The following is a 24,029-nucleotide window of genomic DNA, read 5'->3' as shown; positions in this document are numbered from 1 at the left end:
TCAGCTTTTCCACCAGGGTTTCTTCCATTTCCTGCACTGTTTTAAACTAGCATACTGAACAACGCCGCAAAATGTGTCCTACCCAGTCTAAAACAAGTAGCACCAGCAGTGAGCACTAATGGGCATGTGGGAGAGGGTTGTTGAAATGTAACATCCAATAAAAAATCTTGCTGCTGGAAGCCAGCGTTCCATTCAAACCGTTTTGACTAAGACAAAAATTCTCTAAACGTCGAAGGGAGGCATGACAACGCGATTTTGGAGGTGTGGCTACATGAGACTATTTGCAGTGTAACTGAAATAAGAATGGAAACATTATTAGCATAGTGCGCATCCTCACCTGTAGTAGGCCAGCTGTAGTCCCATCTGGATGAAGGCATCGGGGCTCATCTTGTGGGTCTTGGGGACGTTCTTGCCAAAGTGGGAGAAAACAATGACTTTGACATCCAGGTCATGAACCATTCTGGGGGGTAGATGTCACAACGCAGAATATTACAGGTTAGGCCTATTCAAATATATTCATTCATAATTGAATACATCCAAACAGTTTTTCTGAAAAATATCCATAGGCCTGTATAATATTTAACCAAGGTCTGGAAAATAAGACTAGTTGATTCAGGTGTGTTAACGCTGGGCTGGAACAAAAGCCGGGAACCCCTGTAGCCCTCCAGGACCAAGGAATGTATGTAGCAGAGGAGGCTGGTGGGTGGAGCTATAGAAGGATGGGCTCCTTGTAATGGCTAAAATGGTATTAATGGAACGGAGTCAAACATGCGGTTTCCATATGTTTGATACCGTTCCATAATTCCATTCCAGCCATTACAGTAAGCCCATCCTCCTATATCTCCCCCACCAGCCTCCTCTGGTATGTAGCATGTAGCTAGCTCTCACACATAGAACTAGAACACGCCTATGTACTGTATATACAGTTGAAGTCGGAAGTTTACATACACTTAGGTTTGAGTCATTATTATTCGTTTTTCAACCACTCCACAAATGTCTTGTTAACGAACTATAGTTTTGGCAAGTCGGTTAGGACATCTACTTTGTGCATGACACAAGTCATTTATCCAACAATTGTTTACAGACAGATTACTTCACTTATAATTCACTGTATCACAATTCCAGTGGGTCAGAAGTTTACCTACACTAAGTTGACTGTGCCTTTAAACAGCATGGAAAATTCCAGAAAATGTCATGGCTTTAGAAGCTTCTGATTGGCTAATTGACATCATTTGAGTCAATTCAAGGCCTGCCTTCAAACTCAGTGCCTCTTTGCTTGACATCATGGGAAAATCTAAAGAAATCAGAGACCTCAGATTTTTTTTTTTTTAGACCTCCACAAGTCTGGTTCATCCTTGGGAGCAATTTCCAAAATGCCTGAAAGTACCACGTTCATCTGTACAACCAATAGTACGTAAGTATAAACACCATGGGACGACACAGCCGCCATACCGCACAGGAAGGAAACGCGTTCTGTCTCCTAGAGATGAACGTACTTTGGTGCGAAAAGTGCAACTCAATCCCAGAACAACAGCAAAGGACCTTGTGAAGATGCTGGAGGAAACAGGTACAAAAGTATCTATATCCACAGTAAAACGAGTCCTAAATCGACATAACCTGAAAGGCCGCTCAGCAAGAAAGAGGTCACTGCTCCAAAACCGCCATAAAAAAAGCCAGACTACGGTTTGCATGGGGACAAAGATCGTACTTTTTGTAGAAATGTCCTCTGGTCTGATGAAACAAAAATAGAACTGTTTGGCCATAATGACCATCTTTATGTTTGAAGGAAAAAGGGGGAGGCTTGCAAGCCAAAGAACACCATCCCAACCGTGAAGCACTGGGGGTAGCAGCATCATGTTGTGGGGGTGCTTTGCTGCAGGAGGGACTGGTGCGTTTCACAAAACAGATGGCAACATCAGTCAGGAAGTTAAAGCTTGGTCGCAAATGGGTCTTCCAAATGGACAAGACACCAAGCATACTTCCAAAGTTGTGCAAAATGGCATAAGGACAACAAAGTCAAGGTATTGGAGTGGCCATCACAAAGCCCTGACTTCAATCCTATAAAAAATGTGTGGGCAGAACTGAAAAAGCGTGTGCAGACCTGAGTCAGTTACACCAGCTCTGTCAGGAGGAATGGGCCAAAATTCACCCAACTTATTGTGGGAAGCTTGTGGAAGGCTACCCGAAACATTTGACCCAAGTTAAACAATTTAAAGGCAATGCTACCAAATACAAATTGAGTGCATGTAAACTTCTGACCCACTGGGAATGTGATGAAAGAAATAAAAGCTGAAATAAATCATTCTCCACTATTATTCTGACATTTCACATTCTTAAAATAAAGTGGTGATCCTAACTGACCTAAGACAGGGAATTTTTACTAGGATTAAATGTCAGGAATTGTGAAAAACTGAGTTTAAATGTATTTGGCTAAGGTGTATGTAAACTACCGACTTCAACTGTATCTACACTCTCACATGTTCATGTTCTGCTTGGCCTTCTCGATGTCCTTTTTGATCTCTGGCGTGATGTTAAAGCGTAGTTTCTGAGGCATTGGCAGGGGGACCATGGGGGTACGCACCATCTCAGACTTCTTCCTGGTAGATCATAAACATGACAGGAAACCCTCAGGGCATGGTACTTGTTAAGGGAATTAGACCTGCAGACACGATGGCGCAGATCAACATTTCCCACAAATCTTCCATTGACATCAATAAATTATTTTACATGTCTGAAGTAGAGTTGGCCAAAGATTGACAGAAGCAGATCTCATTTGTTGCTGCTCTACACAAAGCCATCACAACAGGGATGAGCGAGTGATTGAAGAGACCGTGTTATGTAAATGAATGAGATGACCCAACAGTGGTGTACTTACGTGTACTCGACAACGTGGTCAATCAAGGACACAATAGGCGGGCCTTCAGCAGGGGCGTGCTCATACATCAGACCACATGACCCGTCCTCTCCAATGATAAACTGGAAACAAGGGAAACGGGAAAAGTCAGGAACACTTGACAACACAGACTCAGGGATTTCAGTCGAATAAGTTCAGTGTTTAAAAAAAAAGAAAGCAGTACCAAACAAAAGTTTGGATACACCTACTCATTCCAGGGTTTTTCTTTATTTTTACTATTTTCTACTTCAAGAAGGGGAAGATACATACAGTGTGTTTGTGTATGTATTCTGTATGTGTGTATTCTGTGTGAGTGAGTGTACGTGTGTTGCTGCTGTTCCAGCGACTGCCCCCACCGTGGAGCATCGGTGTGTGTGTGTGTGTGTGTGTGTGTGTGTGTGTGTGTGTGTGGCGTCACCTGCAAAGTCTTGTCGAACCAGCGGTTGCCACTGTTCCAGCGACTGCCCCCTCCGTGGAGCATCTGGACAGCGGCTCGGCTGCGGTACAGCTCGTCTGAGACGCAGGGCATGGGAGCATCCAGACACACTGTGAAGATGCTCTTCTGGATGGCCTGCACAGAGTCTTTGTTTGTCTTATCTAAGTGGAGAAAAGGACAGACAGCAACCTACTTGTTATTCACACTTACCCAAACCCAGTTGTAAACACAGTTCTAATCTAATTTGACTCCAGTTCTAAACCACTTCTCACCTCTGGCCCAGTTCTTCCATATCAGCACAGTTGAAGTGAATGGATTCAAAGAGAGGAAACCACTATATTGAGACACAGACCCTTTCCCTGTGATGGGTTCTGACAACTAAACTTGAAAAAATTCAATATCCTTATTCATGTCACTCAGGGAGAGAGGGGAATGTAGAATGTTTACATTCTGGCAGAACATGTTCATGTTAGACATCATATATCCTATGGAAAGGGGAACAGGCCACAGTCTGGTACAAGTCAACAGGAAAGCCGTGAGTTGGGGAGGCTTGAGGAATTTGGGCCGAGGTCAGGTGAAGTAAGAAAGAACAGATATCACTAAAGTCCTGTCTAGCAACAGAGGTGTATTGGCTGTCCAGATGTGTAAGGAGGAGACTCAGCATAGGAGGAAGGTTTAAATACCAGTGCTTGTGTAAATATGTCTTTGTCTGTTCAGCTGTCTGACCCATTGGGTGAATAAATTTGGTTTGAGCTTTCCTTAGTTGTCCATTAGGTTCTGACAAACTGAGTAAAAACTAAACATCTGCCTTTGCACCACTTCATCTACTTGTTTCCTCACCCTTGATAAGGTTGTTGTAGGCCTTGCCCCAGCTGTTGCGTTGGTTAGAGGTGAGGATGCCGATGGGCTCCTTGTTGGTCTGCAGGGACGAGCTCCAGACCTTCTCCAGTTGCATGTACAACTGGTCTACCGTCAGCGGGGTGCCATCACTGTTGTACACGTCCAGGACAAAGAACTGATGGAGGAGAGACAGGAGAGAGAGAGAGAAAGTATGTATTCACAATCAACTTGTAGACAGAAGAAAATGCTCAACCTGGGTCATGAGCCAAACGGTCTGAAACAAGGTGAGACTACCTGGCCTTGTCCAATAAAAAAAATGCTCAGTTTTCAGATGCATGTTCCCTGTAGCGTACAATAATGACCACCGCCCTGATTTGGCAAGGTGTACAGTAGCTGTGATGTCTAAACAATCAACTGCATCAGAGTTAAAGAGTGTGTAGATGAATTATTTTCTTTGTAATTACACATTGACAAAGTGTGAAATAAACACTTTTGGACTACACTAAGTTCCATAGGTCTTTCTTGGTTTACCTGGAAGTTGTGCACCACAGTGATGTGAGTGGGAGGCCTGGAGCGATGGGCGTGGTTGACCACCGAGTCCCTCTTCAGGCCGGGGATGCGACATGAGGACAGGACCTGATAGTACTGGTTCATACACAACTGCTTCCCACCCAGGTACTCCACTGGTAACGTCTCACTGTGGACCGAGCAATGAGAGGTGGATGGTCAAACATACATTTACGGACTCATTGAAGTTCTTCAACTATTAAGGGAGAAATGTTCTTGAACATTCAGTCATAAGGCTTACGTGATGATTCCATAATTATAACATAGGACTCAGGACTTATCCAAAACAGTAACGACAACTGATGTCAACTTGTGGCAATAAACTTAAAGATGAACTACGCAGGAATCGCTCCGCAATTTCCCGGTTGCTAAAATTTGAATAGTTCACCTAATTTCAGTTTATGTGACAAAACAAGCAAGTATGGTATAGAGAATCATTGTACCATCTAAACCGCTGTGAAATATATTTTTGTTATTGTATTTTCAGCTGGTGTACAAAACCCAAAGTAAAAGATTTAAAATAGGAAGCATAGAAATAGAGGACATGGAACAGATCTACTGCTTCTTAGACTTGCTGTGAATGAGAATGACAGGTCTATAACTCACATTTCTACGTGATTGTTTTTCCTTAGGTCACCCAAAAAGTTACATACTGCAGCTTTAACACAGTGATTAAACTGTGATCTCTAAGTAAAGCTAGATAAAGCAGTCTGCTGCCAACCAGACAGCGTGCGCACACACACACACACTTGAGCGATATGGTATAGTAATAAATATAGTATAACCAAATATACTTAATATAGTATAAACAAATATATTATACAGATATAATAAAAAATAATCTGATTCATCCTCACTGTTTAATAATATCCACTGTGTGTTCAAAACAGAGGTCGACAGATTAAGATTTTTCAATGCCGATACCGATTATTGGAGGACCAAAAAAGGCTGATACCGATTAATCGGACGATATATCTCCAACACTTTGTTTTTGCATTATTTAAACCAAATTGAACATGTTTCTTCATTATTTGAGACTAAGTTGATTTTATTGATGTATTATATTAAGTTAAAATAAGTGTTCAATCAGTATTGTTGTAATTGTCATGATTACAAATATATATATACACTGCTCAAAAAAATAAAAGGGAACACTTAAACACCACAATGTAACTCCAAGTCAATCACACTTCTGTGAAATCAAACTGTCCACTTACGAAGCAACACTGATTGAGAAATGTCACATGCTGTTGTGCAAATGGAATAGACAACAGGTGGAAATTATTGGCAATTAGCAAGACACCCCCAATAAAGGAGTGGTTCTGCAGGTGGTGACCACAGACCACTTCTCAGTTCCTATGCTTCCTGGCTGATGTTTTGGTCACTTTTGAATGCTGGCGGTGCTTTCACTCTAGTGGTAGCATGAGACGGAGTCTACAACCCACACAAGTGGCTCAGGTAGTGCAGCTCATCCAGGATGGCACATCAATGCGAGCTGTGGCAAGAAGGTTTGCTGTGTCTGTCAGCGTAGTGTCCAGATTATGGAGGCACTACCAGGAGACAGGCCAGTACATCAGGAGACGTGGAGGAGGCCCTAGGAGGGCAACAACCCAGCAGCAGGACCGCTACCTCCGCCTTTGTGCAAGGAAGAGCAGGAGGAGCACTGCCAGAGCCCTGCAAAATGACCTCCAGCAGGCCACAAATGGGCATGTGTCTGCTCAAACGGTCAGAAACAGACTCCATGAGGGTGGTATGAGGGCCCGACGTCCACAGGTGGGGGTTGTGCTTACAGCCCAACACCGTGCAGGATGTTTGGCATTTGCCAGAGAACACCAAGATTGGCAAATTCGCCACTGGCGCCCTGTGCTCTTCACAGATGAAAGCAGGTTCACACTGAGCACGTGACAGACGTGACAGAGTCTGGAGACGCCGTGGAGAACGTTCTGCTGCCTGCAACATCCTCCAGCATGACCAGTTTGGCGGTGGGTCAGTCATGGTGTGGGGTGGCATTTCTTTGGGGGGCCGCACAGCCCTCCATTTGCTTGCCACAGGTAGCCTGACTGCCATTAGGTACCGAGATGAGATCCTCAGACCCCTTGTGAGACCATATGCTGGTGCGGTTGGCCCTGGGTTCCTCCTAATGCAAGACAATGCTAGACCTCATGTGGCTGGAGTGTGTCAGCAGTTCCTGCAAGAGGAAGGCATTGATGTTATGGACTGGCCCGCCCGTTCCCCAGACCTGAATCCAATTGAGCACATCTGGGACATCATGTCTCGCTCCATCCACCAACGCCACGTTGCACTACAGACTGTCCAGGAGTTGGCGGATGCTTTAGTCCAGGTCTGGGAGGAGATCCCTCAGGAGACCATCCGCCACCTCATCAGGAGCATGCCCAGGCGTTGTAGGGAGGTCATACAGGCACGTGGAGGCCACACACACTACTGAGCCTCATTTTGACTTGTTTTAAGGACATTACATCAAAGTTGGATCAGCCTGTAGTGTGGTTTTCCACTTTAATTTTGAGTGGGACTCCAAATCCAGACCTCCATGGGTTGATAAATTGGATTTCCATTGATTATTTTTGTGTGATTTTGTTGTCAGCACATTCAACTATGTAAAGAAAAAAGTATTTAATAAGATTGTCATTCATTCAGATCTAGGATGTGTTATTTTAGTGTTCCCTTTATTTTTTTGAGCAGTATATGTATATGTATTGATTTTAAGAAAGGCATTGATGTTTATGGTTAGGTACATTGGTGCAACGACAGTGCTTTTTTCGCAAATGCGCTTGTTAAATCATCACCCGTTTGTCGAAGTAGGCTGTGATTCGATGATAAATTAACAGGCACCGCATCGATTATCTGCAACGCAGGACAAGCTAGATAAACTAGTAATATCATCAACCATGTGTAGTTAACTGGTGATTATGTTAAGACTGATTGTTTTTATAAGATAAGTTTAATGCTAGCTAGCAACTTACCTTGGCTCCTTGCTGCACATGCGTAACAGGTAGTCAGCCTGCCACGCAGTCTCCTCGTGGAGTGCAATGTAATCGGCCATAATCGGTGTCCAAAAATGGCAATTACCGATTGTTATGAAAACTTGAAATCGACCCAACTTGAAATCGACCCTAATTAAAAATCGGCCATTCCGATTAATCGGTCGACCTCTAGTTCAAAACATTAAGAACACTATCCTAATTTCGAGTTGCACCCAGAACAGCCTGAATTTGTTGGGGCATGGACTCTACAAGGGGTCAAAAGCGTTCCACAGGGATGCAGGCCCATGTTGACTCAAATGCTTCCCAGAGTTATGTCAAGTTGGCTGGATGTCCTTTGGGTGGTGGACCATAATTTATTCACGCAGGAAACTGAGTGTGAAAAACCCAGCAGCATTGCAGTTCTTGACACAAACCGGTGAGCCTGGCACCTACTACTATACCCCGTTCAGAGGTAGTTAAATCTTTTGTCTTGCTCATTCACCCTCTGAATGGCACGCATACACAATCCATGTCTCCATTGTCTCAAGGCTTAAAAAAAAAATCTCTAACTTGTCTCCTCCCCTTCATCTACACTGATTGAAGTGGATTTAACAAGTGACATCAATAAGGGATCACAGCTTTCACCTGGTCAGTCTGTCATGGGAAGAGCAGGTGTTCATAATGTTTTGCATTCTCAATGCTAACTTTCAAACACTATCTCCTTAGCATTTGTGACACAAATTCAATGCAAGTTAATGGTATTTATTTTTTGCCATTTTTGTGATCCATGTCCAAATCATAAAAGTAACTTAATTGAGCCACAAATGTTAAGTTAGCATTTGAAACAGTGACCAGCTAAATAAAACCAAAGCTTGGATTGCTGTCATACCTTACATACCGTGCCTTCGGAAAGTATTCAGACCCCTTTAGTTTTTCAAAGTGTTACGTTACAGGCGTTACAGGCTGTAATCCTCAGCAATCTACACACAATACTCCATAATGACAAAGCGAAAAGTTTTTTTTTTTAAATTTTACCAAATGTATTAAATATAGAAAACAGAAATACCTTATTAACATAAGTATTCAGACCCTTTGCTATGAGACTCGAAATTCAGCTCAGGTGCATCCTGGTTCCAATGATCATCCTTGAGATGTTTCTACAACTTGGAGTCCACCTGTGGTAAAATCAATTGATTGGAAATTATTTGGAAGGGCACACACACAACTGTCTAGAAAAAGTCCCACAGTTGACAGTGCATGTCACAGCAAAAACCAAGCCATGAGGTCTAAAGAATTGTCCGTAGAGCTCAATGATAGGATTGTGTCGAGGCACAGATCTGAGAAAGGGTACCAAAACATTTCTGTAACATTGAAGGTCCCCAAGAACACAGTGCCCTCCATCATTCTTAAAATGGAGGAAGTTTGGAACCACCAAGACTCTTCCTAGAGCTGGCCGCCAGGCCAAACTGAGCAATCAGGGGAGAAGGGCCTAGGTCGGGAGGTGACCAAGAACCCGATGACCACTGACAGAGCTCTAGAGTTCCTCTGTGGAGATGGGAGAACTTTCCAGAAGGACAACCATCTCTGCAGCACCAATCAGGCCTTTATGCTCGAGTGGCCAGACAGAAGCCACTCCTCAGTAAAAGGCACAACAGCCCCCTTGGAGTTTGCCAAAAGGCACCCAAAGACTCTCAGACCATGGGAAACAAGACTCTGATCTGATGAAACCAAGATATAACTCTTTGGCCTGAATGCCAAACGTCACATCTAGAGGAAACCTGGCACCATCCCTACGGTGAAGCATGGTGGTGGCAGCATCATGCTGTGGAGATGTTGTTCAGCGGCAGGGACTGGGAGATTAGTCAGGATCAAGGGAAAGATGAATGGAGCAAAGTACAGATAGATCCTTGATTAAAAACCTGCTCCAGAGCGCTCAGGACCTCAGACTGGGGCGAAGGTTCACCTTCCAACAGGAACGACCCTAAGCACACAGCCAAGACAATGCAGGAGTGGCTTCGGGACAAGTCTCTGAATGTGCTTGAGTGGCCTTGCCAGAGCCCGGACTTACACCCAGTCGAACATCTCTGGAGAGACCTGAAAACAGCTGTGCAGCGACGCTCCCCATCCAACCTGACAGAGCTTGAGAGGATCTGCAGAGAAGAATGTGAGTCCCCAAATACAGGTGTGCCAAGCTTGTAGTGTCATACCCAAGATGACACGATACTGTAAATCGCTGACAAAAGATCATTTCAGGGCCTGGATACTTATGTAAATGTTATATTTTTTAAATATTTTTTAATATAAATTATCAAACATTTCTAAAAACCTGTTTTTGCTTTGTTATTATGGGTTAGTGTGTGTAGATTGATCAGGGAAAAAATACATTTAAATACATTTTAGAATAAGACTGTTAACGTAACAAAATGCGGAGACTTCAAAGGTTCTGAATACTTTCCGAAGGCACTGTACATACAGTACCAGTCAAAAGTTTGGATACATCTACTCATTCCAGGGATTTTCTTTATTTTTTACTATTTTACACATTGTAGAATAACAGTGTAGACATCAAAACTATGAAATAACATAGAATCATGTAGTAATCAAAATATATGTTATATTTGAGATATTCTTCAAAGTAGCCACCCTTTGCCTTGATGACAGCTTTGCACACTCTTGGCATTCTCTCAACCAGCTTCATGAGGTAGTCACCTGGAATGCACTTCAATTAACAAGTGTGCCTTGTTAAAAGTTAATTTGTGTAATTTCTTTGCTTAATGCGTTCGAGCCAATCACTTGTGATGTGACAAGGTAGGGGTGGTATACAGAAGATAGCCCTATTTCGTAAAAGACCAAGTCCATATTAGAACAGCTCAATTAAGCAAAGATAAATGACAGTCCATCATGACTTTAAGACATGAAGGTCAGTCAATCCGGAAAATGTCAAGAACTTTGAAAGTTTCTTCAAGTGCAGTCGCAAAAACCATCAAGCGCTATGATGAAACGAGCTCTCATGAGGACCACCACAGGAAAGGAAGACCCAGAGTTACCTCTGCTGCAGAGGATAAGTTGATTGGAGTTACCAGCCTCAGAAATTGCAGCCCAAATAAATGCTTCACAGAGTTCAAGTAACAGACACATCTCAATATCAACTGTTCAGGGGACACGGCATGAATCAGGCCTTCATGGTCGAATTGCTGCAAAGAAACCAATACTAAAGGACACCAATAAGAGACTTGCTCGGGCTAAGAAACACAAGCAATAGACATTAGACCGTTGGAAATCTGTATTTTGGTATGGTGAGTCCAAATTTGACATTTTTGGTTCCAATGCCGTGTCTTTGTGAGACGCAGAGTAGGTGAATGGATGATCTCTGCATGTGTGGTTCCCACTGTGAAGCATGGTTGGCGCTTAGTGGGACTATCATTTGTTTTTCAACAGGACAATGACAACACACCTCCAGGCTGTGTAAGGGCTATTTGACAAAGAAGGAGAGTGATGGAGTGCTGACCTCCACAATCACCCAACCTCAACCCAATTGAGATGGTTTGGGATGAGTTGGACTGCAGAGCGAAGGAAAAGCAGCCAACAAGTGCACAGTATATGTTGGAACTCCTTCAAGACGGTTGGAAAAGCATTCCAGGTGAAGCTGGTTGAGAGAATGCCAAGAGTGTGCAAAGCTGTCATCATGGAAAAGGGTGGCTACTTTGAAGAATCTCAAATATAAAATAGATTTTGACTTGTTTAACACTTTTTTGGTTACTACATGATTCCATATGTTATTTCATAGTTTTGATGTCTTAGAATAATAGTAAAAATAAAGAAAAACCCTGGAATGAATAGGTGTGTCCAAACTTTTGACTGGTACTGTATGTATGTATGTATGTATGTATGTATGTATGTATGTATGTATGTATGTATGAATAAAATAGTTCCTGGTTAGCAGGATTAGGATTATAATCAGGGTTAGCAGGATTAGGGGCAGGAAATCAGATCCTGGTACAATCTGAGTCATGGTACAATCTGAGTCAATTTGACATGGCTCTTTCCTTGTATTGGATTTTGCTCTCGGATTAAATCGTGTCAGAAAGACAAGACGAGGAGCACTGGCACTCACTTGTCAATCATTGTCTTGAAGTCCAAAACGCCAGCGATCAACTTGGCCGCAAACCTGGGTGGAGAGATTTGAGCAAGATGATGTTATTACAAGTTCAAATCAAACTTTATTTGCCACATGCGCCGAATATAACAACTGTAGACTTTACCGTGAAATGCTTACTTACAAGCCCTTAACCAACAGTGCAGTTCAAGAATAAGAAAGTATTTACCAAGTAGGCTAAAATCTAAAGTAATAATAAAAAAGGTAACACAATAAGAATAACGGGACTATATACAGGGGGCACCAGTACCGAGTCAGTGTGCAGGGGTACAGGCTAGTTGAGGTAATTTGTACATGTAGGTGGCGGCGAAGTGACTATGCATAGGTAACAAACAAACAGCGAGCAGCAGCAGTGTACAGGGGGGTGTCAATGTAAATTGCCCAGTGGCGATTTTTATGAATTGTTCAGCAGTCTAATGGCTTGGAGGTAGAAACTTGGTGCTCCGGTACCACTTGCTGTGCGGTAGCAGAGAAAACAGTCTGTAACTTGGGTGACTGGAGTCTCTGACAATTTTATGGGCTTTCCTCTGACATCGCCTATAATATAGGTCCTGGATGGCAGGAAACTTGGCCCCAGTGATGTACTGGGCCGTTCGCACTACCCTCTGTAGCACCTTAGGGTCAGATGCCGAGCAGTTCCCATACCAGTTCGATGTTTGGTCAATGTATTTGAGTGAATAGGTACAAAATATGATTCTAAAAATGCTATGGATAATTAATTGCTTGTTATTTTGATTCTCAAACACTATTCTAGGACACTTGAAGGTATAAGAAACATGCGCAAAAATAATTTGATGGATCTTTTGAATCTGGCCTTATTGCTTTTATCTTAATAAAATAAGATAAAAGCTGAAGTAAGAACGGTATTGAAAAGTTCAGGAAAACATCAGGGATGATCATCAAACAATCTTTGTGAATGATCGTTTGTGGAGAATCAATACATTTCCCTCAGTTATTCTGTGCAGATTCATCACTCACAGCTTGCATCATATGCGCAAAACAGAAGACACGCATGTGTTCCTGAGAATCCTAGCTTTCAGGAATGGTATTAGCTCCAACCATTCTAAATCTTGAGCCGAATTCTTAGGAAGAAAATTATTTAAAGACGCGCCAGAATATGCTTTTACTGCTCCGTTAGTCCCAGCCACAGATATCAAAGGTTACTCAGGTAACCACGGTTCTATGAACTGAACGGCAAATTCAGCTGACTGAGTAAAACAACTCATTCATTCATGTTATTGCTGCGAGACAATTAAGTTGGCGAGAGATGCGCAATGACTATGCCTGGAATAAATCCTAAAAAATATTGCTAGTGTGATATTCTGAACAGTGCACAACCTAATTGCAGTGAGATATAATAACAGAAAAGGGCCCTTATAAAAAGTAGTAGAAATTACATAAGAGTTAGGCCAGCAAAAATTGATTCACTATTTAACAATGAATTTAACCTTGACTGTTTGTTTATAATGAGGGACGTCCCACATTTAGCCTGGACACATAAATAGTAGGACTTTGCACTGGCTTCAATCATGACGGTGTGAGCGTGTGTTTCACTGTCCAATCCAAGGCTTGAACATGATCTGAGGCTGTTTGGTCTCTTGTGCATCAACTTGGGAAAGCCTCAAGGGAGAGCGGACAGTGCATTATAAACAAGGCGCTGCATATATTGCCCAAAAATAACAGGGGTGTGGAGAAAAGTAAGGCGGAGCATCCGTTAAACAGTGATTCAACTTTGTCCGGCCTAATACATTTGGTAAAACCCCCCAGGGGATTATTAGCGTGATCAATGAGGTGAAAACAACATGGTCTTAGGTCAGACAACAAGCCATTTCTCTGCCATGTCAGTAGGCCATCTAAATCCTTTATACATGTAACCCATGTCAACAGGGGCCCATGTGCTGCAGTGCTTACTTCAGTGATCCTCTACTGCACTTTTATTTATATATATTTTCAGAGAGAGAGCGAGAGGGGGGGGGGGTGCAGTCTGAAGGGTAGTGTGTACAAAGGTCTTATGAATCTCAGCTGACCCCATAGTGAAATGTCACCCAATTGGCAACAATGTACTGGAAAGGTGAATGGTAGCTTGAGTACACATTAGCAGGTGAATGACACAGGGCCCGGTTTTGTGTCATGGTGACATGTCTGTTACATGAAAATACACACGAGTTTATATGTGAGTAGAAATGGTGTTAGAGAAAGTGTGAAGGTTGTAACACAGGAGTAATGACTAGCAATGACTGCTAACACACGACAGCAGTGCAAGAGAGGACTGTATTTACATGACAGTAAGGGTGCGTTCGTTAATTCACTCTGGCTATCTACTCCGATTTCAGAGCACTCTCGTCTGAGTGTGCCAGAGCGCAGAATAACTGATTCATTTACGGAAGCTCAACACCAGTTGAATATGGCCGGTGTCATTAAGCGTTGGCAAAAAAGCGTAATTAAATTGTTTCTAGCAGCACAGATAATCACCAATGCTCTAGATAACAAGAAAACAGCCTAACCAGCTCTCTCATTTGTGTCTGGAAGTAGCTTGCAAGCCAGCCAACGTTAGCCAGTTAGCTTGGGTGCTTGACTGCCATTGTGAGGCCAGAACGCTCGGATCAACCCTACTTCTCAACCAGAGCATCCAGTGTGCGCTCTGAATGCGCCGAGAGTGAAACGCTCTGAATTTACGGACAATCTGACAACGCTCTGAATTTACGAATGCCCAGAGGGCACTCTGATACTCCAGAGTGAATTTACAAATGCACCCTAAGTTACCTAAAGTATAGCTGCAGGAGACAGCATATACACAACATAGTAATTGCTAGATTGTGACTACCGATAGATCAAATCAAATTTTATTAGTCACAGGCCCCGAATACAACAGGTGTAGACCTTACAGTGAAATGCTTACTTACGAGCCCCTAACCGACAGTGCCGGTTAAAAAAATATGGATAAGAATAAGGGATAAAAGTAACAAGTAATTAAAGAGGAGCAGTAAAAAAATATATATATATATATAGAGGGGGGTGCCGGTACAGAGTCAATGTGCGGGGGCACCGGTTAGTTGAGGTAATATGTACATGTAGGTAGAGATAATTAAAGTGACTATGCATAGATGACAACAGAGAGTGGCAGTGGTGTGGAGAGGGGGGGGGGCAATGTGAATAGTCTGGGTAGCCATTTGACTAGATACAGTACATACAAGGATTCTGTAGCAAAGGTGTTTCTAATGGTAAAGATGGTAACGATGTAGCGGTAGTAGTGAGGAATTTGTACAAAGTTGAGTGTTATGTTTGTCCCTACTGGCGTCTATGTGGGGAGGGCTTGGTTCATCTCACCTCATCTGTCCCTGGCGGTCGCTGAACTCCAGGCGGGGTAAGACCACCCCGGGACTAGAGTGGACCACTACGGGCATCCGGTAGTCCAGATAGGCTGTAGTCAGCCACCAGTCTGACAGCTGGGGAGAGACGGAGAGAGAAAGAATGGCCAAATGAAGAGATGCATAAAAGAAAATACAAAATAAGAGTGAACCATTCTCAACTTTGCCCTTGACACGTTTTTATTGTAATCTGGTCTTGTCTAAAGAATGTTCCTGTTTAATAACAATGTATCTCTGTTCAGTTTGTGGAATTAATCCATGGTACAGGTTTCTAATCATAGATAAAAGTGGCATTCGATTTTATTTTAACAATAGCAGTCTCTGACACTATAACCATAGGCCACTTGTACAACAACACCAAATTGCTAGTCTTGCCTTTGAGTAGGGCTGGGCGATATGGCCAAACTATCATATCACTGTATCTTAATACAGGGTTAGGGTTTGATTTCAGCCAACTCACCCAGTTCTCAGTCTTGCGGGCCCTTCTCTCCAGGCCCTTCTGCAGCCTCTCCCCAACCCCCCCAGCCTTCTGGAACTCTGCCAACAGCTCCTTGGTGTGGCTCAACTCCTCCTCATCCACGATGGGCTCCAGGATGGCCAGGTAGCGCTCGCACGTCTGCTGGAGGGAGGGCACTGGGAGCTTGGGGAGGCCCTCCTGGTGGCTCAGGTAGCGCCCGGGTATGCGCGTGGGCGCCACAGGCCTAACCAGGCGGCCACAAGGTTTCACCTTGTACCATAGGTCCTTAGCCTGGGAAATAGAGAGTGAGGTGGGGGAAATACTGGTCAGAGCCTGAGGATCAATTACTGTAATATAGTTAGTTATATTGTATTCTGTAGCTATGCAGACATGAAAACACGTTCTCTTTAGCCTGTAATACTGTATGACTAGTAGCTAGGTATTCTGCAGTAATTACATGTTGACTACTAAAGTTGGTATCGAAGAATTTAGCTCTGTGAAGACGTCATGACTACCTACTGGTTGTCATAGGCAATATTCATTGGCTAATACACTCCCCAACAAACCAATGAAGGAAAGAATGGTGAAAGGTGAAGAGAAAGTGATATGAAAAAAATGTAATTGTGAGACGTCACATAACATGTCAGAGCTGTCAGAGACATTCAACATATAAAAACAGCAAATTGCGAAAGGCTAGCTTTAGCCAGGAATTAGGTAAACCAATGAATTAGCCAAATACAATTGTTGCTGTGCTGTCAGATAGGGGTTGAAGCTATCACTTGCATGAATCCAACCCATCACTTGCATGAATCCAACCAACTGTTATTGGTTTGTGGATCTTGTCTGTTTAATCTATGGTAATTACATTTTTTTTCCATTTTTTCCCCGCTATTTTAAATGAAATGTCATATGTGACCCGTTACAGAAAGATGGGCTTATGACTAGGGTTGCAAAGGGTCGGAAACTTTCTCTAGGAAGTTAACTTTTTAGTGACGGGGCAGTATTCGGAAATTCAGATGAATGACGTGCCCAAATTAAACTGCGTGCTACTCGGGCCCAGAAGGTAGGATATGCATATTATTAGTAGATTTGGATAGAAAACACTCTGAAGTTTCTAAAACGGTTTGAATGATGTCTCTGTGTATAACAGAACTCATATGGCAGGCAAAAACCTGAGAAATATCCAACCAGGAAGTGTGGAAATTTGAGGTTTGTAGTTTTTCAAGTGATTCCCTATCCAGTATACAGTGACTTAGGGTACATTTTGCACTTCCTAAGGCTTCCACTAGATGTCAACAGTCTTTAGAACGTTGTTTCATGCTTCTACTGTGAATAGGGAGAGAATAAGAGCTCCTGGAAGTAGATGAGTGAGAAAATGACATGAGCTCAGTGGCGCGCACTCCCGTGAGAGTTAGCTGTGTTCCTTTTCTTTTTTGAAGACAAAGGAATCATCCGGTTGGAATATTATGGAAGATTTATGATAAAAACATCCTAAAGATTGATTCTATACATCGTTTGACATTCTATACATCGTCTGTAATATAACTTTTTTGACTTTGTCTGAACTTAACTGCGCGAGCACAGTGCATTTGGAGTACTCTACCGAACGCGCGAACAAAAAGGAGGTATTTGGACATATATATGGACTTTATCGAAACAAATGAACATTTATTGGGGAACTGGGATTCCTGGGAGTGCATTCCGACGAAGATCATCAAAGGTAAGTGAATATTTATAATGTTATTTCTGAGTTTTGTTGAATAGTGTGTCCCGCGGGTGGAGCGTCCCACATTTCCCAGAGAGGTTAACTACATCATTTCCACCCCTCAACCAGTATTCTACAAGAGCACAGACACAAGGGACAACAGACACACTGGTCTCGACATTGCAGATGAGCTGAAGGCAGTCATCAATGATCTTGGACCACAGAAGGTATTTGCACTGGTGACAGACAATGCTGCGAACATGAAGGCTCCTTGGTCAAAAGTGGATGAGTCCTACCCTCACATCACACCCATTGGCTGTGCTGCTCATGCATTGAATCTGTTCCTCAAGGACATCATGGCACTGAAAACAATGGATACACTCTACAAGAGAGCCAAGGAAATCGTTAGTATGTGAAGGGTCATCAAGTTATAGCAGCAATCTACCTCACCAAGCAAAGTGAGAAGAATAAGAGCATCACATTGAAGCTGTTGGGATGGTGTTGTCATCATGTTTGACAGTCTCCTGGAGGGGAAGGAGTCTCTCCAAAAAATGGCCATATCACAGTCTGCCGATACGGACAGCCCCGTCAAGATGATCCTCCTGGATGATGCATTTTGGGAGAGAGTGGTAAGCAGCCTGAAACCTGTAGCAGTAGGCAATGCACGGATTGAGGGAGACAATGCTATCTCGTCTGATGTTCAGACTCTGTTGCAGATGTAAGAGAAATCCGTACTGCCCTGCCCACTTTACCGTTGCTCCAAGCAGAGGAAACTGCAGTTCTGAAATACATCAAAAAGCATGAAGACTTCTACCTGAAGCCCATACACACCGTAGCGTACATGTTGGACCCCAAGTATGCTGGCAAGAGCATCCTGTCTGGTGCAGAGATCAACAAGGCCTATGGTGTCATCACTACCGTGTCTCGCCACCTTGGCCTGCATGAGGGCAAGGTTCTTGGCAGTCTGGTGAAGTACACTTCCAAGCAAAGGCTTTGGGATGGAGATGCAATATCTCATCAGCCACCTGGTGGAAAGGACTTTTGTGGATCTGAGGCTCTTTCCCCTGTTGCCTCAATCCTCCAAATCCCACCAACATCAGCCGCCTCAGAGCGCAACCGGTCCTTCTTTGGGAACACACACACACACACACACACCAAAGCACGCAACAGGCTGACCAATACAAGAGTTGAAAGATTGTTGGCCATCCGGGCAAATTTGAGGCTTTTTGAGCCTGTCAACGAGCCATCCTCAACAAGGTTGGAAAGTGACAGTGAAGATGAGGTGTCAGAGTCTGATGTTCAAGAGGTGGACATTGAGGAGGTCCAGGGAGAAGACATGGAAGCCTGAGAGAAAGACAACCAAAAGCTTTAGTTTCTTGACTATCATTTTGCAGATGCATGTTGAAAAGGTTGGTGAGATAATGTTCAGATAATCATTTTTGGCAATTTGGTGCAAGTATTCCTTTTATAAATATATGTTTCCCAAGGATTAATGTAGAGCAAGAGTGAAAATCACAGCAAAAAAATTTGAATGCCCTTTTCTCCTAAATGGGATTATAAATGTATCAACTTTTAAAGCAGCATTACTTCCCCATGTTTCCTTAAACTACAGTGTATGACATGCCATTGTGAAGCTCTGGGTGTGTACTTTTATCCAATGTGAAGCATATGACTGAAAAGAGATGGTGGATCACATGTCTAAAATACTTCCTTAAATCTTCAATAGCTTCCACGGCATATCACTTGCATGAATACAACCTACTATTTTTGGTTCAGGGACCTTGTTTGCACAATGTACGGCAATTACTTTTGTATTTTTTGACCGTCTTAAAAAAAATACAGTGTCTTCAGAAAGTATTCACACCCCTTGACTTTCACTTTTTGTTCTGTTACAGCCCGAATGTAATATATATTTGTTTTTTGTCACTGGCCTACAGACAATACCTCATGTCTAAGAGGAATTGTGTATAGACATTTTTACAAATGAATTAAGAAGGAAAAGCGGAAATGTCTTGAGTAACTAAGTATTCAACCCCTTTGTTATGGCAAGCCTAAATAAGTTCAGGAGTAAAGATCTGCTTAACAAGTCACATAATAAGTCACTGTGTGCAATAATAATGTTTAACATGATTTTTGAATGACTACCTCATCTCTGTACCCCACACATACAGATAACTGTAAGGTCCCTAAGTCAAGCAGTGAATTTCAAACACAGATTCAACCACAAAGACAAGGGAGGTTTACCAGTGCCTCGCAAAGGAAGGTAGACACTTAAAAAAAAAAAGCAGACATTGAATATCCCTTTGAGCATGGTGAAGTTAGGAATTACACTTTATCAATAGACCCAGTCGTCCTTCCTAACTTATTTGCCGGATAGGAAGGAAACTGCTCAGGGATTTCACCATGAGGCCAATGGTGACTTTAAAACAGTTGCCGTGTTTAATGGCTGTGGTAGGAGAAAACTGAGGATGGATCAACAACATTTTAGTTACAATACTAAACTCAATCACACTGCCCTTTCCTAACTGGACAAAAGGAACACCAATGTGAGAATGCTGTTCATGGACAGCTCAGCATCCACCATAGTGCCCACAAAGCTCATCACTAAGCTAAGGACCCTGGGACTAAACACCTCCCTCTGCAACTGGATCCTGGACTTCCTGACAGGCCGCCCCCAGGCGGTAAGGGTAGGTAACAACACATCTGCCTCGCTGATCCTCAACACGGGGGCCCCTCAGGGGTGGGTGCTTAGTCCCCTCCTGTACTCCCTGTTCACCCACGACTGCGTGGCCAAGCACGATTCCAACACCATCATTAAGTTTGCTGACGACAACAGTGGTAGACATGATCACTGACAACAATGAGACAGCCTTTAGGGAGGAGGTCAGAGACCTGGCAGTGTGGTGCCAGGACAACAACCTCTCCCTCAATGTGAGCAAGACAAAGGAGCTGATCGTGGACTACAGGAAAAAGTGGGCCGAACAGGCCCCCATTAATGTCGTCGGGGCTGTAGTGGAGCAGGTGGTGAGTTAAGTTCCTTAGTGTCCACATCACCAACAAACTATCATGGTCCAAACACACCAAAAGAGTTGTGAAGAGGGCACAACAACACCTATTCCCCCTCAGGAGTCTGAAAATATATGGCATGGGTCCCCAGATCCTCAAAAAGTTCTACAGCTGCACAATCGAGAGCATCCTGACCAGTTGCATCACCGCCTGGTATGGCAACTGCTCGGCATCCAACCGTAAGGCGCCACAGAGGGTAGTGTGTACAGCCCAGTACATCACTGGGGACAAGCTTCCTGCCATCCAGGACCTATATATAGTAGGCGGTGTCAGAGGAAGGCTCCAAAAATGGTCAAAGACTTCAGCCACCCTAGTCATAGACTATTCTCTCTGCTACCGCACGGCAAGCGGTACTGGAGCGCCAAGTCTAGGTCCAAAAAGCTCCTTAACTTAAGGCTCCTTAGCTTCTACCGCCAAGCCATAAGACTGCTGAACAATTAATCAAATGGCCACCCAGACTATTTACATAGACCCCCTTTCCTTCCACTTGTTTTGTACACTGCTGCTACTCGCTGTTTATTATCTGTGCAGTTACTTTACCCCTACCTCCATGTAGAAATTACCTCGACTAACTTGTACCCCCATACACTGACTGAGTACCGGTACCCCTGAATATAGCCTCATTGTTATTTTATTGTTTACTTTAGTTTATTTAGTAAATATTTTCTTAAAACTCTATTTCTTGAACTGCATTGTTGGTTAAGGGCTTGTAAGTAAGCATTTCACAGTAAGGTCTACACCAGTTGTATTCGGTGCATGTGACAAATAAAATTTGATTTGAAATGACAGAGTGAAAAGGAGAGTAGCGTTTCCCGAAACTTGGTTCCCGGGGCCCCAAGGTGTGCACGTTTTGTTTGTCCTAGCACCACACCGCTGATTTAAATAATCAAGTAATCATCAAGCTTTGATTATTTGAATCAGCTATCTAGTGTTAGTGCAAAAAACTAAACGTGCACCCCTTGAGGTCCCAGGACCGAGTTTGGGAAATACTGCTGCACAGAATAAACATATTCCAAAACATACATACTGTTTGCAACAAGGCACTAAAGGAATACTGCAATAAATGTGGCAAAGCAACAACTTTTTGTCCTGAATACATAGTGTTATGTTTGCGGAAAATCCAATACAACACATTACTCCATATTTTCAAGCATTGTGGTGGCTGCATCATGTTACGGGTATGCTTGTAATCGTTAAGAACTGGGGAGTTTTTCATAATGAAAATAAATGGAATGGAGCTAAGCACAGGCAGAATCCTAGATTAAAACCTAGTTCAGTCTGCTTTCCATTAGATACTGGGAGATGAATTCACATTTCATCAGGACAATAACCTACAACACAAGGCCAAATCTACACTGGAGTTGCTTACCAAGAAGACAGTGAATATTCCTGAGTGGCCGAGTTACAGTTTTGACTTAAATCTACTTGAAGATCTATGGCAAGACCTGAAAATGCTTGTCCAGCAATGATCAACAACCAAATGGACAGATCTTGAAGAATTTTGAAAACAATAAAAATGGGCAAATGTTGTACAATCCAGGTGTGGAACACTCTTAGAGACTTACCCAGAGAGCTCACGGCTGCAATCGCTGCCAATGGTGGGTGCATCTACAAAGTATTGACTCAGGGTTGTGAATACTTATTTAAATCAGATATTTCTGTATTTCATGTTCAATAAATTTGCAAAAATGTCTAAAAACATGTTTTCACTTCGTCATAAGGGTAGATGGGTGAGAAAGAAAAAAATATTTAATCCATTTTGAATTAAGGCCTTAATTAACACAGAAAAATGTGGAATAAGTCAAGGGGTATAAATACTTTTTGAAGGCACTGTACTTGGTTAAAACTTCAATAGCTTCCACCCCATATGACTTTCATGAACACAACCAACTAATATTGATTCGGGGACTTCTTCCCTCTAATCCACAGCAATTACTTTTGGGCGTATAGATTTTATACATTTCAATTTACTTTACATTGAATGTAAAGTAAAGGGGTGCTCAGAGTCTGGGCAAGGGCAGCCAGACTCGGACAGGGGCAGGACCCCCTACCCTTAATGTTTGGGCTTAGTCTCTGATGCTGTGCTGGAGCGCAGCCACCAGATGCATGGCTGAACTTTACCTGCTGAGTGGTTTATCAGGTGCAGAGAATGGGTTTGGGTCACCAGGTGCCTGTGGTTCCTGGGAGAGGAGCTATAAAGGTCTGATTGGGGGGTTGGGGGTGGTTAAGTGCGGGTTCCCTGGTTTGCGAGGTTCTGGAGGTGGGTGAGCCCTGGCCGGGACGTGGTGATGGGTGATGCCCAGGGAGAGGGATGTTGCCTGGGTAGGGAGAGTAGGGAGTAAGTCTGGAGGCCCTGGGAGTAAGCTGGACTCAGGGAGAGGGCAGACAGGGCAGGGAGAGCAGACCTAGAGGCCTGGAGGTCTGGACAGGCTGTGGAGAGGAAAAAGTGGAGCTCCATGGGTAGGAATAAGCTGGACTAGCCAAGGGAGAGGGCAGGTAGGCAGGCAGTGCAGGCAGGGAGTGTAGGTCTAGAGGTCTGGACTTAGGCTGTGGAGCTGCAGTGTAAGGCGTGGCGCTCCAGAGAAGGTGAAGTAGGAGTAAGCACCAGACAGGAGTGCCTTGAGTGGGGGAGACATCACCAGTGGCTGCCTGGAGGTCAGGTAGGCCCCAGGGAGAAGGTTTGTGAGTGGGCCAGCCCTCCCTGATCCTTTTGCTGGGGCAGAGAGCTGGCTGGACTGAGTGGCAGCCCCTGGAGGCTGCAGGTCAGTCCCCTCTCCCAAATGTCCCTGGTGGCAGAGAGCTGGCTGGACTGAGTGGTGGCCCCTGGAGGTCACAGGTCGGTCCCCTCTCCCTGGGTAGGCCTCAGCTCTCCTTGGCCCTCTCCCAAATGTCCCTGGGGCAGGGGGCTGGCTGGATGGAGTGGGGCCATCTGGAACCCCAGCACTCCATGGCCCTCCAGAGCTCTATCATTCAATAAAGGGCGGGAGTAACTATGACCCTCTTTAGATAGCCAAATGGTGACACACTGCTCTGAAACAGCCAGTGGAGCAAAAGCTGGACTGTAATTGTTCCATTCATTCAAGTCATACGGTGGAAGTAATTGAAGGAAGTATGTCATGTAAATACAATTAACATAGACTTTTTTTTTTAAATTAAGCCAAAAAGCCCAAAAGTAATTGGCGTGGATTGGGGAATAGGTCCCTCAAACAATAGCAGTTGGTTGTATTCATGAGTCATATGGGGTGGACGCTATTGAAGTTATGGACATATTTATGCAAGTTCAATTTCAATTAATTGAAGATAGCCAAATTCTAAAAATACAAAAGCATTTGCCTTAAGTTGTATTGATGAGGTCCCTGAACCAATAACAGTTGGTTGAATTCATGCAAGTGACATGGGGTGGAAGCTGTTGAAGTTTTAATTATTTTCTTTTTTTAATGTATTCATTGAAAAACAGCCAAAGTTTTTTGGGAAATACTAAAGTAATTGCGAGGTCTCTGAACTAATCACAGTTGTTTGTATTCATGTAAGTCCTATAAGGTGGAAGCATTTCTCTGTAA

At 43.4% G+C, this 24,029-nt stretch overlaps 1 protein-coding gene across 1 annotated transcript in view; it reads right to left on the bottom strand.

Annotated features, from left to right (window-relative positions):
- The window catches only part of crata (carnitine O-acetyltransferase a), a 31,860-nt gene that overhangs the window by 6,910 nt on the left and 921 nt on the right, over positions 1-24,029 (bottom strand). Inside the window, exons 2-10 of the mRNA XM_014143433.2 lie at positions 15,702-15,989; positions 15,201-15,319; positions 11,832-11,885; positions 4,701-4,866; positions 4,170-4,344; positions 3,312-3,490; positions 2,876-2,976; positions 2,478-2,597; positions 338-460 (exon numbers count right to left, since the gene is read on the bottom strand). Of these exons, the coding sequence (XP_013998908.1) occupies positions 338-460; positions 2,478-2,597; positions 2,876-2,976; positions 3,312-3,490; positions 4,170-4,344; positions 4,701-4,866; positions 11,832-11,885; positions 15,201-15,319; positions 15,702-15,989 (1,325 nt within the window). The remainder of the gene's footprint in view (positions 1-337; positions 461-2,477; positions 2,598-2,875; positions 2,977-3,311; positions 3,491-4,169; positions 4,345-4,700; positions 4,867-11,831; positions 11,886-15,200; positions 15,320-15,701; positions 15,990-24,029) is intronic.

This window comes from Salmo salar, chromosome ssa01 (genome assembly GCF_905237065.1).
Source record: "Salmo salar chromosome ssa01, Ssal_v3.1, whole genome shotgun sequence".
NCBI classification, from domain to species: Eukaryota; Metazoa; Chordata; class Actinopteri; order Salmoniformes; family Salmonidae; genus Salmo; species Salmo salar.
Note: the sequence above shows the minus strand (reverse complement) of the source record. Positions and strands in the feature narration are given on the sequence as shown.